At 42.3% G+C, this 18,385-nt stretch overlaps 1 protein-coding gene across 6 annotated transcripts in view; it reads right to left on the reverse strand.

The window, feature by feature from the left end:
• RAP1GDS1 (Rap1 GTPase-GDP dissociation stimulator 1) overlaps positions 1-18,385 on the reverse strand; it is a 151,422-nt gene that overhangs the window by 51,410 nt on the left and 81,627 nt on the right. For 4 of the 6 annotated variants that reach the window (XM_006130131.4, XM_075929640.2, XM_006130130.5 and 1 more), the window contains exons 3-4: positions 16,546-16,668; positions 8,387-8,512 (exon numbers count right to left, since the gene is read on the reverse strand). In XM_006130131.4, coding sequence (XP_006130193.1) covers positions 8,387-8,512; positions 16,546-16,668 — 249 coding nt within the window. Of the gene's footprint in view, positions 1-8,386; positions 8,513-16,484; positions 16,669-18,385 lie in introns of those variants that run through there. The other 2 variants (XM_006130135.4, XM_006130134.5) reach the window with 2 other exon arrangements.

An 18,385-nucleotide genomic window follows, 5' to 3' on the forward strand; every position in this document is an offset into this window, starting at 1 on the left:
GCATGCCTGCTTGCAGCAGGGCTGCCTGGCCACACACCTCTGCCGAGAGCAGCAGGGATGGGGTGCTGCTTATGGGGAGCTGCCAGAGGTAAGCCCTAGCCCCCTTCTGGACCCAAGCCTGCTCCTTGTGCCTATGCCCCTCCGTCCCTCCCATGCCCGTACCCTGCACACTCCCCGCTGTGCTCCAAACCCCCTCCCTCTTAATTAACTGGCATTTTCAATTTATCAGCACCTTCCATTACCCAGCACGCTGGATAAAAGGATTTTCACTGTAATTGCAAGTAATTGTGAGATTAAAAACACTAGTCTGGAGACAGCTGTGGCAAAAGGAGGTTTTGGTCGTATGATCATTGAGGATGGGTATAAAGATGGCCCATAGCTGATAAACAGACACAAGGATCCCTATGGGTATCCATATGCTTCAGTAGCTAATGGCTTCTAGACCAGAATCATAGCCCATGCCACAGTGAATGTCAACTATCCCCCCTACACTCCAGCATGTATTCTTGTTTGGAGAAAAAAGGTAAGAAGAAGTCTTAGTTTTCCTTCATTTCCCAGAGACCCCAATTGCTGCCAGGTATTTCTATGGTAGGTGACACTTCATGGTGCTAGATATTACTGTGGTATCTCCCCACGAATTCCCACTTGCATAGGTCCATACAAGAAGTCTGTGGCAAAGCAAAGTGCAGACCCCAAATTTTCTAGCTTCAAGTTCCCTTGTGCAATCACTAGATCATTCTTGTTCAGTGGTATGTATCTCTCTTAAAGTAGAGGTTGAACCTCTCTAGTCTGACCAGTTCCGAACCAGAGAATTTTCCGGAACATAGGAGGTCAATATTACCAAGCAGCATTACCAACACTTCTGCTGCTTACTGGGCTGTTAGAGACATGTAGGGGTAAATTAGAGCTAAAAAATACCACAAAACTCTGAGAGCCGGGACTGGTATCTGTAAACAAAGTATGGGACACAAGACACTTGGCCACACCCATGAACAATGGACATCCAGCTAACTAAAATCATTCCCGATGATAGACGTTTCTGAACTAGAAAGATTCAACCTGTATCAATGTTACATGTAGGAGTAATTCTTGTGTTTCTGCAAACCTTCATCTAGCACAGCAAAACCAACAGTGAAATGATCTAACAGCAACTGCTCAGTGACTTCACATTTCTTGCTTGCTACATGTCTGCCTTTTGTTAGGCATCTTATACTGCCTGAAATTTTCTTTCTATATATTTTAGAAATGTGTGTCTGTCCGTGAGTCTGCTTGTTCAAGAACTCCTCGTAACGGTAAGCGCTATGATCACCAAATTTGGTGTGCAGCTTCCTCTTCTTGTAATTTAAAACAAGGTCATGTTTTGGTTGTGGAAGGATGATAGAATGTGTGTGGAATTTGATTGTTTCTCATAAAATGGAATAGGGGAAAGGGGGTAGAAATCTGGCAGGAGAGATAGTTATATTGCAGAATGACCACAAGAGACAGCAAGGGGCCAGAAATTGGGACTGGGATAGCTATAACCCCATTAGTCCAGAAGGGGGCAGGGATGGAAAAAGGTACAGCAATCTACTATATATTTCAGATAGTTTGTCTGTTTGTGTGTCTGTTTATGTGTGTGTCTATCTGTCCCCCGACTGGGGGACATGAACCCCTTCTCTGGCTGTGCCTACTGCATCTGCAGAGGCTATGGACAGGTGCTGCTCACTTGGCTTCAAGCTGCTGTGGTGAGAGAGGTCTGGGGTTGTCCTCTCTCCCCGGGGTAGCCTGCATACTGAACCCCTCATCCCAGCCCCACCCCAGAACAATGGTTTAAATGAAAAAAAACAAAACTTATTTGAGTTAAGGACCCGAGCAACACTGGGTAAATCTAATTTCATATAAATCATAATTCGTCTCTTTTTGACTACTAAAGCTGCTGGAAGAAACTGAAGAAAATGTGTAGTAGCACAATCTATAATTTAATACCACTGATTGCTAGAGTTAATAGAGGAAGATCACTTTTAGGTCTTGTTTATTCTTAGGTACCTCTCTGCACTTGCCAGGGAAATCATCTTTGCTTTTTTCTAGCATAAGCTATGTTTAAACATAGTTTGCTGGATAACGTGGCTTTCCTGGCCCATGCACACAGAGTTTAAATGCTGCCTTCAAATTCAAGATACAGGTTGTAAATAGGAAGTTAGAAAAGTTCTGGAGATATGTACCACACACGTTTGACTGTAATAACAGACTTACCAAAGGAAGTGTTCATTTACACTTGAATGGATGATTTGTGAAGTAGGAAGGGGAGGGCAGTGGAAGAGAGTCTAGGCCAGAGGCAGGGATAATCTGGCACTTGGGCTGCATCCGGCCCATCAAGCCTTTTAATGTGGCCCATCTGCCCCTGCAGTATTGCGCAGCACCACTCACAGCAGCTAGTTACTCCCTGTTGGCTCTCTGTGCTGTCTGTGCTGCATGGGAAGGAGGAGGGCTGCATGGGGAGGGGGAGGGTGTGCTACCTGCACCCCCAGAAAATCTCTCAGCTCCTATCGCCCAGAAAGCAACCAATGGGAGTTGAGAGATTTTGCTGTGGGCAGGGGGCAGCAAACGAAGCTTCCTCCCTCCTCCCTTCCACAGCACAGAGGGCCACATGGAACAGCCAGCTGGGAGCTGCTGCAGGCAGGGATCCCTGCTTCAAAGTGCTGCTGGTCTGAAACTGCTTAGGTAAGCAATTCCGAGTAGTCCTTGCCTCTGGCACCCCACCCTCTCCTGCATCCAACTCCCTACCAGACCATGCACCCCCTCCTATGCCTCTACCCAGGTCAGAATCCTCTCCTGTTTTCACACCTCCTCTTGGACCCTGCACTCCAATCCCCTGCCCCCAGATTATCACCCAAAACCTCGGCACCTTCCTCTCACTGCCTCAGGCCACAACTTCCTCCCAGACCCTACTCCTGCTCCTACATTCCCACCCCCTGGCCAGAATCCTCTCCTGCACCCATACCCCCTCCCAGAACCTGCACTCCAATCCCCTGTCTCAGGGGATTTTGTCACACCCCCTGTATTCACCCAAACTCCCTCTCAGACTCCACACCATCTCCTGCACCCCAATTCCCTATTCTGACCTCCCTTCTGCACTTAATCTCTATCCCAGGCCTCGCAGCCCCGCCATAGAAAACTACAGCTCTTTACTGCCTACCAAAACCTTAGGAGTGGCCTCTTCCCCCACCCTCATCAAAAATTATTGCCTGCTCTGGTCTAGGACTTGCTCTACTAAGAAAAGCATCGTGAGGATTTTTTGTCAGGAGGATAAATTTGATGGTCTGGATTGAGTAGGTGTACAAATTAATGAGATTAATTATAAGTAAAAATAATTTGAAAATAGCTGCAGGTTAGAAGCATTGAATAACTGGAAGTGGGTGTTGGTATGTAGTGTTAGTAATTATAGATCAAACAAGATGCTATGTCTGAGTGAGAATAGCATTTGGGCAAATTGGAGAAGTGCAAGTTTGAGAGAGACACACACATCACTCCTTAACAGATTAATTGTATCTGTTAGTTCTTTGAGGCAGGGACCTCCCTCATAACTGTCTATATCTGTAAAGCATCTAGCAAATTTATAGGCATTATAGGAATAAGCAATAGTGCAATTGTTTTTTTTTAAACTGCAGGACAGCACTGAATGGTTTGCACACACTGCACAATCAACTTTAATTCCTTAAAAGCTCTCTGAAAACAAATAACCCTTTCTCTGATCCAAACTTTTGGCAGTCTCAGTTTCTTTCATCTCTTCATGTGAGTGGGAGAGACTGGAACTATAAAAAAAAATCTCAGCAGAACTAACAAAGCTTTCTTCCACTTTACTTTGTAGTTATCCCTGCTCACTGCCCCGATGTTAGGATAATTATATAGAGAAGATCTCCTCAGAGCCAATAACAAGTACTTAAAAGGGACCTTATCAAGGCTGCTAGTTCCAAAATTTGACCTATTTCCTCCCCATTTCTGTATTTGTAAAATGCATTTAATTCTCTCTTGTTTTTTGTTTGTTCTCAAGAAATGTTTCTGTTTTCAAAAGAGGTCAGCATTAACACTCAGCACTTCGAGAGAGGAAGGAATATTAGAAAAGAAACAAGATTCAATTTCAGACTTTCAGTAAAGAGGCCAGAGTGCTCTCCAAGATCTATCTACAGAAGTTGCTCCCCCACCCTACTAGACCCAGTTCTCACTCTTTGCGTTTGGAGGGGCACTAAATCCAGCAATCCATGGAGAGTGCTGTTGAAAAGTGAATGTATCATTGGTTCTGGGGTCTACTTCCCTTTCTTTTCCTCTGGAGGGATCGGGAGGAAATTGGACCCTTTGTATGCTGAAGGAAAGACACAGAGAACTCTTCTCCTCAGGGGCCCTTTCTTTGGACTTCTCCCATAGGAGTGAGCAACAAGATATTCATAAACTGTGATTAAACAAAGTTGTTTTTTTTAATAATGAAAATCCCTTGACAGTTGCCTTCAAGAGCATCATGGCTGCTTCTTCTCTAGTGGGCCTGATTCACTTTCTGCCATGCAAGTTGCAACTAAAGTCAACCTCTGAACATAAATAGCAAATTCACCTGAGTGTACAGGGTTCATTCATTTTCGTAGTGTCATGAATTAGTAAGAAGAGGGGCTTGATTTTTGTATCATGGGCTTATACAGTCCTCATTTGGGATGAGTTGCAGATCTTACTCATAGCTTCACTCCTTGTGAGGCATGAGGGAAACCTGTACTCAAGGTGTTTGGAATTCACTTGCCCTCACAGAATTAGCTAGGAAAGTCACCAAAATTCAGTTTCAAGATGTAATACTCCTTTAAGTCAATTATTAAGTAGAGTTAAAGAGGTGCTATAACTTTCAAACATTGATTACTTTTACCAAAAGGGTAACAGCTATCTTTGTTTCAAATAAAAAGCGAAAAGGAAAGATAGACTTACAAATATTTAACTGCATTTCCCATCTTTGTTACACCATAGAGACCACTGTGAGAGAAAATAGTTTCCCAATATGAACAATTATGGCCATAAATTAAAATATTTATATCAAATGTTCATTGTGATGAAAACAAAGAAAGTATTTGTCCTTAACTTAACATACTACTGGTTTATATAAACACAGAGCCCTTAAATATAGAATAAGGCATGGCAGGATGGATATGATAAACAAGCCCTGTAGTAATCTAGTGTAATTAAATCAAAGATACTAATCTTGATTTACACAGCATTTTATTACACTTTATTCATTGCTCTTCCCTGAGTACACGGGAACGACTGTTACACTCTATAGGAATACAGCAATGTTTGGTATATAGAACACATCACTACCTAGTGTAGATTTTACCAGTGCTAATTTTGCTCAACAAAATTGGCAATGGTAAACAACAAGAGCCACACAAAACTGTTAACAAAGACTCTCCGTATTGAAAAAACCCTGTGGACAATGTGAAATGTAGGAGCAATTATACAGTACTTGACAGCATGGAATCATTTTGGTGTCCTATTTATTTTTCAAGCACTAATGTACGGGGAACAAAGGTGACATGAATAGTCACATATAGTCTATTCATATGATATGTGAAGTGAGCTTTCTGATCCATGAAGTGAGCTTTCTGATCACATTTGACCCTGAAAGGCAACTTGATAAATAAGAAACATAACAAAAAGCTGGTTTCTTGCTGAAGTTTCCACTGGGAAGCAGGTGTTCACTTGATCAGTTAGCCTATAGAAAAGCTTAAACAAGGGAATGAAATGTTATCATCCTTAAGCAGTAGATGCCTGTAAATGCAAATGCCAGACTGGCAAATCTGATTAATTTCCTGGAGTTCACATATAAAGCAATGTACAATAACATAAAATATAAAATTCCAAAGTAGGGTGAGAAACAAATGTAATGAAGACACTACTAATGCAATCTAATTGAACAGATATTAATCAAAATCTCAGAGAGTTTAGTAGCGGTGACATATACTGTACTACAAAAGGCATGTCTACATGAGGAAATTATTTCAAAATAATTTATTTTGAAATAACTCCCAAAATAACTATTTTGAAATAAGCTTATTCCCCAAGGAAAGCAAGAGTTGTGATTTTGAAAAAAACATTCCCTTATTTTGAAATGATGGGATTGATAGTGTGGCTAGGTAGATGTGCTTGTTATTTTGAAATAAGGGGAGTTATTTCGAAATAACTCCCTAGTGTAGACCAGGGCCAAGAAAACTAATTCTTGATACAAGAAGAAGGTTCAATAACTCAAGCTGGTAAAATGCTTTCACATTTTCATTTCACTTCCCAGCTGCAGACATTCGTAGCTTTCTAGTTATTCTATATGAGAATAATTTCTACAATCTAAGCACATTCTCAAGGACTGTTTCTTCACTGTATTCTTCACGCAACGATATTTTTTTAAATAGCTTATTCTCTCTTCTTTGTACTCATAGGATCTACAAACCCAAGCAAGAATCATGTTCACTGATTCCAGGCCCCTAAATATATCTAATCTCATGAAAAAATGTTGTTAAACTAGTAAAATTAAATTTTCCATAATGATCAAAATATTTCGGGTTAAGAAAGATGAAACTACATTTTTAAAAAGTTGCACCTGATTTGGTTGTACAAATCCTGTAACCATGTACTGTGACAGGGTTAGGCTAGACTCTAGAGGGCTAAATTAGAAGGGGAGAGAGACCGCTTTAAAAACGAGAAAGGCTCGGGCTAATTAAGAGAGGGTTACTTCAGGGCAGCCAGGAGCAGCTGACCCAGAGTTACAATGGGAGGAGTGAGAGCAGCTGAGACAGGGCTTCTATAAATCAATTAAGGGCCATCTGATCTGACTTCAGGCAGTGGGGGTGGGGCTTTCAAAAGGCCTTCCATGCTGGGGGACACAGGAAGAGGAGTTTGGAGTGCCGTGAAAATGCTGATAAGGAGAACATAAGTGTTGCCAGAGTCAGTGGGAAGGTGAGGGGCTCCAACAGGGAGTGTTCGGGCTCCCTTCCCCAAGTAGCCTGAGAATCCAGCTGCTAGCTGGGGAGGACTGGTTACCTAGCCCAGGCTGATCAGAGTGCATCAGCCCCAATGCCCTTTTTAGCTGTGGGACAGAAGCCCAAACCCTGGCAAGGGCAAGCGAGACCTCCGCAGTACCTAGACTGTGAGACTTCGGACTGAAGAAGGGTCTGGGCCCCAGGTAGGGTTGCCAGGTGTCCGGTATTTTCGGCTCCTGTCCGGTAAAAAAAATTCAGAGAATACTGGACACCTAAAATGTCCGGTATTTTCTGAATGTTTCCTCGGCCAGTAGGTAAAAATGCTGGGCACTTGGCAACCCTACAAACACTCAGCTCCCGGCCTCCTCCCCCCCGAGTTCCCCTCCTGGCTTCCAGCACCCCCAGCTCCCCCCAATCCCAGCCCCCATGCTTCCCTGTTTCCCCAAGGCTGCTGGCACAAAATGGCAGCTGGCTAAAAGACCTAGGGGAAGCAATGCTTTCCCCTGGGTCTTGGTGCTCAACTGCTCCCCTGATCCTATCCCTGCACTCACTGTTAAAGGGGACATACTGTTTTAATGCTGTTTTCTTTTAATTTTTTTTGGCTTAATAAGTCCTTGGAATTCTTTTTTTTTGGGGGAGGGGGCAACAACTTTGGTCTCCCCTCCCCTTTTTTCCCCTTCAACAGAATTTTTCCCCATTTTTTGGGGGGGAGGCGGTATTTTTGTTTCAACCATCTGGCAACCCTAGCCCCAGGCGTGGGACTAACCTTGCCACAGTACATAATTTGCAACTGAACTAACAATTACACTTTGACCCAGTAACATTTGGGCATGCAAAATCTACTGTGCCCACAAAATAATAATAATACAAAGATAAGTGCATGGTTCTGGTACCTTGGCTAATATATTTAATAATGCAATAGCATTTCCAACGTAGGAAGGGCATACCTTTCATCCACATATGCAGTCTCCTCTTTCACTCATATCGTTTGAGGCTTGGAGGGAAGAACGTGCTCCCTTCCTATTCTTCTAATGTGGTCCAAGGGTGATTACAACAGAAAATAATTCTAGTTTTGTGGCTATTCAAATTGCATGCTTAGCATATATTATTTGCATATCTCACCCATTATGGTAAAGAGGGAAAAAAATCACCTATAGTTTCATGTCCAGAAATAGTATGATGTTGATATGGATTTTTTTTGACTAGTCTGTCACACAAGCAGAGTACAGTAGTCACATCTACAATACATTCAACTGTTCCATTAAATAAGAACAATCAGTGCAATAAATATAAAGCAAGAAAAGGAGAAATGACTCAATTTATAATTGTATGACACAGTAAAAAACAAAACAAAAACAACCAAAACAGCATCATCAACAACAAAAAAGTTGTATTTACACACTTACGGCTATCATAGCATATATTGCCCAGAGCACGTCCTGTCTGAAGCAACACTTCCTGGTCTTTGCAGTTTAAGAGCTGTACCAGTGGAGGGATCAACCCAGCATCCACACATGAGTTCCTCATAAATTCTGCAAACAGTGGAGAGAGATTTAATTTATCGGTTTGATCTCCTTCTTTGGCAAAAGGCTTTCCTTTCCAGATTTCCATTTTATGCAGTCATTGCAAGTGCTTCACTGTATGATAATAAATGTATGTCTGGCAAAACAACCTAGTTATCAAAAAAAGTTTCAGATAAGATGGTCAAATTTAGAATTCTGTATTTTCCCACTGCTCATTGATTCACCAGAAATCAAGAGTGCTTTAATTGACTTCCATGGAAATTAATTTAACGTCCTCTAAATAATCATTGGATAATAATCATGGAGAGTAATAAATACAAGGAGAAAAGAACAGAATATTGGCAACATTTGTTCTTCACTTTTTCCAATTAAGCAAAGTGTAAACTCTTGTATTAAGCAGATTTAAGACTGCAGCATTCCTACATCAAAATGACCAGTCTTACCTATTTTACTATATTATCCTAAATATAAGAAGAAATGGAACTGATATTTCCAAGCACCGGAAAAACTGTTTCTCCAAAAGATAAAACCTGGGAATTAATATTGAATAGCAAGATGGGTACTGAATATCTCTACATTAGGTTTTAGAAAAGGGTAGGAGGAAATTAGAGAAGCTTAAGAAGCCAATGGTTCCACAATGGAGGAAAAACCAGAGGACCCAACCAGTGGCAGATTCTCTTACCCCTGAATACCTTCTCCTACCATGCCCCCTGCTCATAGGAAACTAGGCTGTAATCTTACCTACACCAGTGTAAATCAGGAGTAATACCACTGAAGTCAATGAAATTACCTTGATGTGAGATAAGAATTGGTCCTAGCAAGGGCCAGATTAAGACATGCAGAGGCCCTACTATGTCAAATTTAAGAGGCCCCATAGCAATATCAAAATATGTGTATTATTCTAACAGAAAAGATAATGAAAATAGAAATACTGAAGTTTTATATTTGCATATACACCAGTGCATAAGTGAGAATGCAACTAAAAACTAGTAATTGTTTTGTATTTATAGGCCTGTGAGGAAGAGAAGATGGGGTGGTGTATAACAAAGGAAGGCAAAGAGAGAGGGAAAAATCTACAGAAGGGAAAAGGAAGAAATAGAAAGGGAGACAGAGGAAGGAAATAAAAGAGGAATTTTCATTCCATTTTTTTCTATATTGGGTCTATTATTTTCTTTTCCCTTCTCTTCCTCAACTTCCCTCCCCGCACATCATATTTACCTTCTCAAAACCAAATGCTGTCTTCTGTCCACTGACAGCAGGTTTTCCAGTGGAGAACTGGAGTTGACGGGAGTGCAATCAGTGCTTGATTTAGCAGATCTTTACTAGACATGCTAAATCAATCCCCAGGGATGGATCCCCACAGCACTAATATCTTGGTAAGTGTAGACATGGCCCTAGTTTCACACATTGTGCTTCGGGGAAATGGGTACAGTAGCTCATTTTTAACTCTTCCTACAGAAGAGGAGTAGATTTCATTGTCACACCCCACTCACGTGAGGAGATCCACATAAGGGGAAGAGAAGTGGAATTCATGTCCCCCTCGCTGTAATGAGGAGTAGACTTTACTGCTACTGATCCAAATGTGGTGAGGAGTGGGCTGGAAGGAGCTGCGGAGCAGCAATGCTGTGAAGCAGGGAGCAGTACTACTGGTGTGAAACCCCACCAGAAGATGAAGCAGATCCCTTGGACACATAGAGTCATATGAAAATACCTAACAGCACACAATGGCTGTGTCTACATTGGCACCCTTTTCCGGAAATGCTTAAAATGGAACAGTTTTCCGTTATAAGTCTTTCCGGAAAAAGAACATCTACATTGGCAGGATGCTTTTCCGGAAAAGTGTCCGGGGCCAATGTAGATGCGCTTTTCCGGAAAAAAGCCCCGATCGTCATTTTCGCGATCGGGGATTTTTTGCAGAAAAGACTACTGTGCTGTCTACACTGGCCCTTTTCCGGAATAGTTTTTCCGGAAAAGGACTTTTGCTCGAACGGGAGCAGCATAGTTTTTCCAGAAAAGCACTGACAATTTTACAGTAGATCGTCATTGCTTTTCCAGAAAAGCAAGCGGTCAGTGTAGACAGCTTTCAAGTTATTCCAGAAAAGCGGCTGCTTTTCCGGAATAAATGTCCCAGTGTAGACACAGACAATGTGTATAGCTGAACAGAGACTGATGCCTGGTCTACACCACCTGATTAGGTCAATGTAAAGCAGCTTATATCAATCTAATTATATCGGCATATGCGCTGAGGCCTTGTCCCACCGATGTAAGTGCCCTACTACACTGACATCATACTCCACCTCCTGGAGAGGCATAGAGCTTATGTCAGCATAGTTTGGGATACTTACATGGGCTTCTGGATGTACGGTCAATTTCCCAGTTCCAGAAATTGACAAGAAATCCTGGCTGCTTCTGGCTCCTTGCTCCCACAGGCTCCTCCCGGCCTGTCTGCTGCTTGGAAGCTCCTTGCTTAGGGAAGTGAGAAGCCCAGGATGGCAGCTAGTGTCCTGAGAGAAACTGCATACAGCTGAGAGTCCTGGCTCCCAGCCCCCTGCATTGCACCTCTTCAAATGACAGAAGAGCACCACTGACAGAAGCAGGGCAGTGAAGACATCAGCCATCGCAGTAAGTTCGCTTAGGTTTGCAGTGCAGACATGCCCTGGGAATGAAGATCCTGGCAGCTGAAGCCAAGTAGGTTGGCTTTATAGTTTGTTTCTTCTAGGGAGGTAACTGAGTATAATGCCCAATTCCAAATATGTTCAGTAAATTCACTCTTGAGTAAAAAGCACAGCAGTTGTGAAATTCACAAGGAGGGCACATGTGTGCTCCTTTCAAACACTGATTTTAACAATCAGTGAAGAGGAAGAAAGTTCATGGTGACTATTTATTATTTATATTATCTCAGCATCTAGGAGCTCTAGTCATTGACCAGCACCCGACTGTGCTAACTGCTGCACAAACACAAGCCAAAAAGATCTTAGACAAGAGACCACAGATGGATACAGACATGTAGATGGAGAAGTACAAGGAAACAATGAGATATTGATCAGCATGGTAGATAGTGGTATCAGCACCCCAGCATCTGAATAGTTGCCAAGTTTTCTGTAGGCATTGTAGTAAAGCAGAGTTTTACGGAGGGATCTGAAGCAGGATTTGTGGATGTTTACAGAGATCTTCTCCTCAGCATGAGGGGTAACATAATAACATCTAACAAATGGCTGGGTCAAAGGCGAGCTTTGACAGCTCAATAGCAAATGAGAGACAAGACATAGGCTGGATGAGTCTAATAATTCGTGAAAGTGAAGACAAGCTGCTTATGTTTGCAGTGATACAGGAGAGAGCTGATGTGGTCAAAGTGATGGCCTAAGAGAATGTTTTTTTGCAGTAGCATTCTGAGTGGACATGAGTGGGGCAGGACTGCATTTGTCAAAGTCAGAGACACAGATGTTGTGGTAACCGAGATGTGACATGATGAGAGCCTTGATAAGAGTTTTAACTGGATAAAAGGAGAGGAGAGGCCATATCTTTGAGATGTTATTCAAAAAGAAATGGCAAGACTTAGACACAGTCTGGATGTGAAGACCTGGAGAAAGGTACAAGTCAAAGTTGATACCTGAGTTATGGGCTTGAGTGACAGCCTGAGGGGGAGTTGGAAATATCCTTCAAAGGACACGCTGAAGAAACAATTAGAGAGATAAGTGGACAGAGTCAAGGGAGGACAAGATCTCATGAGGAGCATGGCTGAGGGCATCAAAAGCAGCTGAAAAGTCAAGGGTGAAGACGGAGTTTTGGGCTTTGGCTAGGAAGAGGTCACTGGACACTTTGGTGAGAGCAGTTTCAGTTGAATATATGGGGTGTAAGCAAACTGGAGAGGATATAAGACAGGAGGAGAGGACTCCAGATAGTGACTGTAAACAGTGTGTTCAATGAGCTTAGAGAAGAAAGGGACTAAGCTGATGGAGCTAGAGACAAGCGAGGTCAACGGCAGAGGGGTTTTTTTTTTACGAAGGGTGAACTTAAGGATGTTGGCATTGAGAGGGGAAAGAGACAGAGGAGAATGAGAGGTTAAGGAGAAAGGTCAGGGAAAGGATGTAAGCAGGGATAAGGAAGATGAGTTGAGATGGGGTCAGTAGGTTCTGTGGAGTGTTTAAAGAAAAGTAGATAAGAAACTTGTGTGTCTGTGACAGAAGATAGAAGAGAGAGTTGTAGGGGAAAAGAGTTAGGAATGCAAACTGAGGGAGGGGAGCTCACTCTGTATTTTGTTAATTAGTACAGAGTATAAATTTTTGATTTAACATAGTAGATGCAGAAAACACTATGACTTTGGGTTTATCTATGATGTCTGGAACATTTTTCTTTTGGGAAATAATTTTGCAACATATTTAGATTGATTAATGCAGATTTTTGGAGGCTTAAATTATTTACAGATTAGGTAACATTTAAATAATTTTCAATCTCTAAATGTACAAAATAGGATACCCGTTTCCCCTTTTTTTATGTGTTCTCTGACGGCACATCTAGACTACATCCCTCTGTCGAAAGAGGGATGTAAATGAGGCAAATCAAAAGTGAAAATGAAGCGCAGATTTAAATATCCCGCACTTCATTTGCATATTCACATCCGATAGCTGTTTCCAAAAAAGGTATTTCAAAAGTGAAACTGCAGTCTAGATGCAGTTCTTTCGGCAGAATTACAGGAATTACTGTTGTGGCCTTTAAAAGGATGGCATAATACAGATTGTGACAAACTGGGGGAATATCTGTATTATTTTATTAGCATTATGTCTGACTCTGTTTCCTTGTTCAGTTTTGTATTGCTGCCTACCTGAATGCATAGAGAGTAATTGAAGGAGGCTATAAAAAGATTTTTAAGGAAGGCAGGTAAGGTAAAACAAGGGACAGACAAGAGTCTCTCAAGTACCCAGCTTCAAAGGAGTTACTATAACAATGATTGGGCTATTGGTTGCGGAAAGAAGTCACTTACCTGGCTCCAGCCATGCTAGAATGTTTTGTTACTCTCAAGGTTAAGCTTAGGATCAGACTCTAGAAAAGGGGAGGATTTTTTGTGTGTGAGCTGAAGGAAGCTGCCCAGGATGTGTCAGTGAAATGGCTGGCAGACTAAGACACAGAAACAGGAAGCATGCTGCTTCAATATGGGTTGTTTCTCCTCACCAGAGATAAAGTAGTTAGCTAAGATGAGGAGAAACTTACCAAGGTGTACGTACTACCCATGTGTGTAGGTCTTTCACTGTGTTGGAGGCGGGAGGGAGCGGTTTGTTTGTCTCTACCTGCTTGGTAGGTTTGGGTGATGAATAAATCATGCTTTGTTTTGAAGAGGCTGTATCACTGCAAACACAAGCTGTCACAGGCTCTAGGACAAAAAGGCTACGTCTACACTGGCCCCTAAAAACGGAAAAGCCATGCAAATCAGGTAAGTCAGGATAGGGAAATCCGTGGGGGATTTAAATATCCCCCGTGGATTTAAATATACATGTCCGCCGCTTTTTTTCCAGCTTGGGGAAAAGCCGGAAAAAAAGCATCTAGACTGGCGTGATCCTCCGGAATAAAGCCCTTTTCCGGAGGATCTCTTATTCCTACCTGAGGTACCTCAGGGCTTTATTCCGGAGGATCGCGCCAGTCTAGACGCTTTTTTTCCGGCTTTTCCCCAAGCCGGAAAAAAAGCGGCGGACATGTTTATTTAAATCTGCGGGGGATATTTAAATCCCCCGCGGATTTCCCTATCCTGACTTACCTGATTTGCATGGCTTTTCCGTTTTTAGGAGCCAGTGTAGACGTAGCCAAAGGGTTTGCAAATAGTCATGGTTGATACCGTAGGGGTGGTAAGCCAGGCCCTGGTCTAACAAGTGGGCGAATAGCAGAATTCAACCCCAAGAGAAGTAAAGGCTCAAGACCTGACACCTGCAAAGGTGCATTCATTGAGATCCATAAAGAGGCAACAGTAACTGTGATAAAGACAGTATTTGTTATATACCCACATTAACAACAGCATGCTTCGAATATCAGAGCTAACTGACAGCTTTAACAACACAAACTGAAAAAATGTGATGGCATAGAGCACATTTTTTCTAAATGGAATTTTAACAAAGTAGAAAAGAAGTTAAATGTTTGGGATTATGTATACCACACAGAAAATGTAATAATTTGGTTAAACTTGCTACAGATCCTGACATTAATATGGAGTGACTTAAACGGATGAGGGTAGATTCATCTTTCCCTATGGAGAAAAGCAAACCCTGAGCCAGATTTATTTTATTTCTCTTTCAAAATACAAACATCAGAAGAGTGCTAACCATTACAATTCAACTTGGACAAAACAAGCAAATCAACAACCCGCCTTTATTAAATTCTTAATTCCCCCCTCAGTTAGAAGTCTTTTTCTAACCTCACACATCAGATCCAATCCTGGTGGGAGAGGTCATGGGGGAGCTATGCAGAGACTGGGACTGCTGATTCCTTCTGCACTTTGACTGCATGTATCCAGATAGGCCACTGTCAAATTTTACCTATTTACCTGGTCCCACTACAATCTTGCAGCAACCTCAAAAGGTAGAGGATGGATTGTGTTGAGTCAGCTCCTGGCAGGAATTTCCCTTCCAAAGTAAAAATAGAAGAGGAAGATGGACTCACAATCCAATGTTTTTTTTAAAGAGGAATCTGTGTGAGCTGCCAGAATGCCACGTGAGCAGAAAATGAGGAATACCCTTCCTCCTCCTTCTCAGTCCCCTCCAAACAATGGGATGATTTACAGTCTGCAGCTTTTCCCCAGTCAGCCTCTTTGGTTGGGGGTAGAGCAATGCAGGGACTGAAGGAGTTCAACTGTGTCTCCTTTTCCTGACAGAGTCCTGGCAGTGGCTTCTGCTTGCAACCCTCCCACCACTGAACTGCCTCTTCAGGTGAGGGAGTCCATAGGGTTACACAGAGCAAGTTGCCTTGTCCATCCAGATGTACATATTTGGATTTAAATAACGATATAAAATACTACAATGGGTTGGCTAAAAGACATGCTTGTTGGTATGTCCTACACCTTCCTATACCATCTTGGGTGCAAAAAAAAATCATTATGAAAAGCATGTGCAGTACAGATAAAATAGCACTGAGTATAAGTGGGGCTGCAACAATGTGGGGAGCTTGCATGGACCTTTTGCTCTGGAAAAGTTTCACCCGTGTTGGAGTGTTTAGAGTCCATGAACTATTCTTTTTAAATCAAACATATTTTTAGAAGAATTCCTAAATTATTCTCAAATATATATGTTGCATAGTACCTATCACAAAGTATCCTGATTCTGAGTAAGAGCCTTTGGCTGCTATTCTAACACAAATAACTATCTTTATTTCAGAGTGGCTGCTCCTAACATTTTGTCTCCAGGTTTTAAAGGGGTAATCAGGTTTTCATAGGTCGTAGCCCTAAGCGGTCATTCATATGTCCATTTACCACACTTGCACAACCAATTGTGGTAACTGTGCACACAGTTACATGCATTTCAGAAAAACTGTGCCTTAATATTTTTTTGCCTAATAAAATACTGTATGCAATAGATTCTTTTAAAATTTCAGATAACAGAAAATTAAACTGAAAACTCCTGAAACCAAACACTGTTGTGATGCAGTCATAAGAGGATAAAGACACACTAAACAAATCAAGTGGCAACAAAACATTGACAAGAGAAAAACAGAAAAGGTGAAGGGGAAACAGAAAAGGTGAAAGGGAGAGATAGCTCAGTGGTTTGAGCATTGGCCTGCTAAACCCAGAGTTGTGAGTTCAATCCTGGTGGAGGCCATTTGAGGCAAAAATCTGTCAGAGAGTATGGTACTTGGTCTTGCTGTGAAGGCAAGGGACTGGACTTGACCACCTTTCAAGGTCCCTTCCACTTCTAGGAGATAGGCAATCTCCATTAATTTTATTTTTATTTTAGATGGAAAACTCTAATCTACAAAATGAAAACATAAATGAAATAAAACATACTGACAAGTGAGGTGCAAAACTGAAGATGTTCCAGCAGAAAAGTTCTTGTGGAAAACCTCACCATTTTTGGCTACTTCTGCTATGATGTTAGCTACTTTTGCTGGGCAGGAAGATTGTGGAGTCAACAGACTTGCAAACACCGGAAGAATTCCACTTTTTTGGATTTTTTCACTTGTCTCCGTATCTGAAAAACATATAAAACCAAAAAAGTCACTTGCATCATAACGTACAGCTTTTTTTAAAAAAGAGGGAAGAGCAAATTTTGAAAATGCACATGCACAAAAATTTAATGTAAATCTAGACATTGCTTAAAGGCAAGTCTCATGGCAACTACTTTGCTACATACAAGGCAGAGGTTGATCTAACAGTGTTCATCTAACAGTGCATATCTAATAGAGATGGACAACCTATGGCCCATTGCCCCCTGGCTGCTCCCCTCCTCCGTGAGCCTCTTACGCACCGGGGCACCAGAGTCCCACGCTTCCTGCTCCTCCAACCTCCCTCCCAGCAGTTTCAGAGCACCATGAATCACTTGATTCACTTCCTATCCCTGTTCCTCACCTTTCTTGCACAGCAGTCCTGTTCCAGAACGGGGGGGACGGGGGAACAGGGATGGAGTGTGAATCAGGCGAATCACGTGCTCTGAATGTGCTGAGAGAGAGCGGGAGAAGCAGGCGAGTGCAGGGCTCTGGTGTGTGAGAGCACATGGGGAAAGGGAAGTAGGCAAGCGGAGGGGTCATGGGACTGCGGGTGGAAACCCAGTGGGCTGTGAGCTGCTGTGGCCCACTGAAGTAAGGGAGGGATACTCATGAAGCCCACCCACCATTCCTGTTTTCCCATCACTGATCTAAGACAATGTTTCAAAGCACTAAATATCAGTTCATATTTCTAAGGCAACTGTGTGGTAACTAAAAGTTTAGGATCATCCTCATTTGAAAAACAGATGGGGAAACTAATGCAGAGAGGGATAAGACAAAATCCTGATGAAAGTTTAGAGCACAAAAAGGTCTGTGGCAGTCCAACATCTTCAGGCAGGTCTATGCTACCGGTTAACTTGATCTAGCCTACATTGCTCAGGGGTGTTAAAAAGACACCGCCCTACTGTCCTCCAAGAGATGCAAGTTACAGAGACTCACGTGCTGTCCACAACAGCAGACACTCTCCTGCTGACATAGCTTCTGTCTCCTGAGGGATGCAGCAATTATGCCAACAGGAGAATTCTCCCCCAACCTCACAGAGTTTCTTCACCCAACATGCAGATGTGCCAATGTAGCACCTCTAGTAGAGACTGCTCAATGTTACGCTGAACAGGTGGTAAACAGAGCTGACCAATCATGGGGCAAGTCCACTTTGTACAAAAATAGAGGTGGAGGAGACCCACTCCTCTTGGAGAGCCATGTAGTCAATGCACGAGTCTGGAAGTATGAGGAAAGGAGACAGAGTATGTAGACATTGGTCTTCTCTCACTCTCCAGACACACTGGTGTGCTGGGAATTACTGTGCTCAGGCAGCAGTACGTACTCTTCGACTCCAGGGGCGAGGGCAGAAGAAATGAAACTGGATCTCTATGCTGAGTTAGGATCAAGTGTGTCAAGGAGGACTCTTACCTTTACATCTAGTGGTTGAGGGACATCTGTACACTGACAAGGCCCACCTTCCATTTTTGGATGATAATCTACTCTCAGAATTGAAAAACATCAGTAATCCTCAAAGGGATTAAAGCAAGAGGTACTACATACTAAGTATGTGTTCTTTCTCTATTGTCAAATGTTTTTACATTTCAGATTAACATAAGTACAATATCCATATGATTAGAGGGCAGTTGTTATTTTGTCATTTTATAAATGCAACGGGACTTTTGTATTTCATCATTCATGCTACAAGTTACTGCATCCTCTAAG

This window comes from Pelodiscus sinensis, chromosome 4, assembly GCF_052426305.1.
Source record: "Pelodiscus sinensis isolate ZL-2025 chromosome 4, ASM5242630v1, whole genome shotgun sequence".
In the NCBI taxonomy this organism is placed as follows: domain Eukaryota; kingdom Metazoa; phylum Chordata; order Testudines; family Trionychidae; genus Pelodiscus; species Pelodiscus sinensis.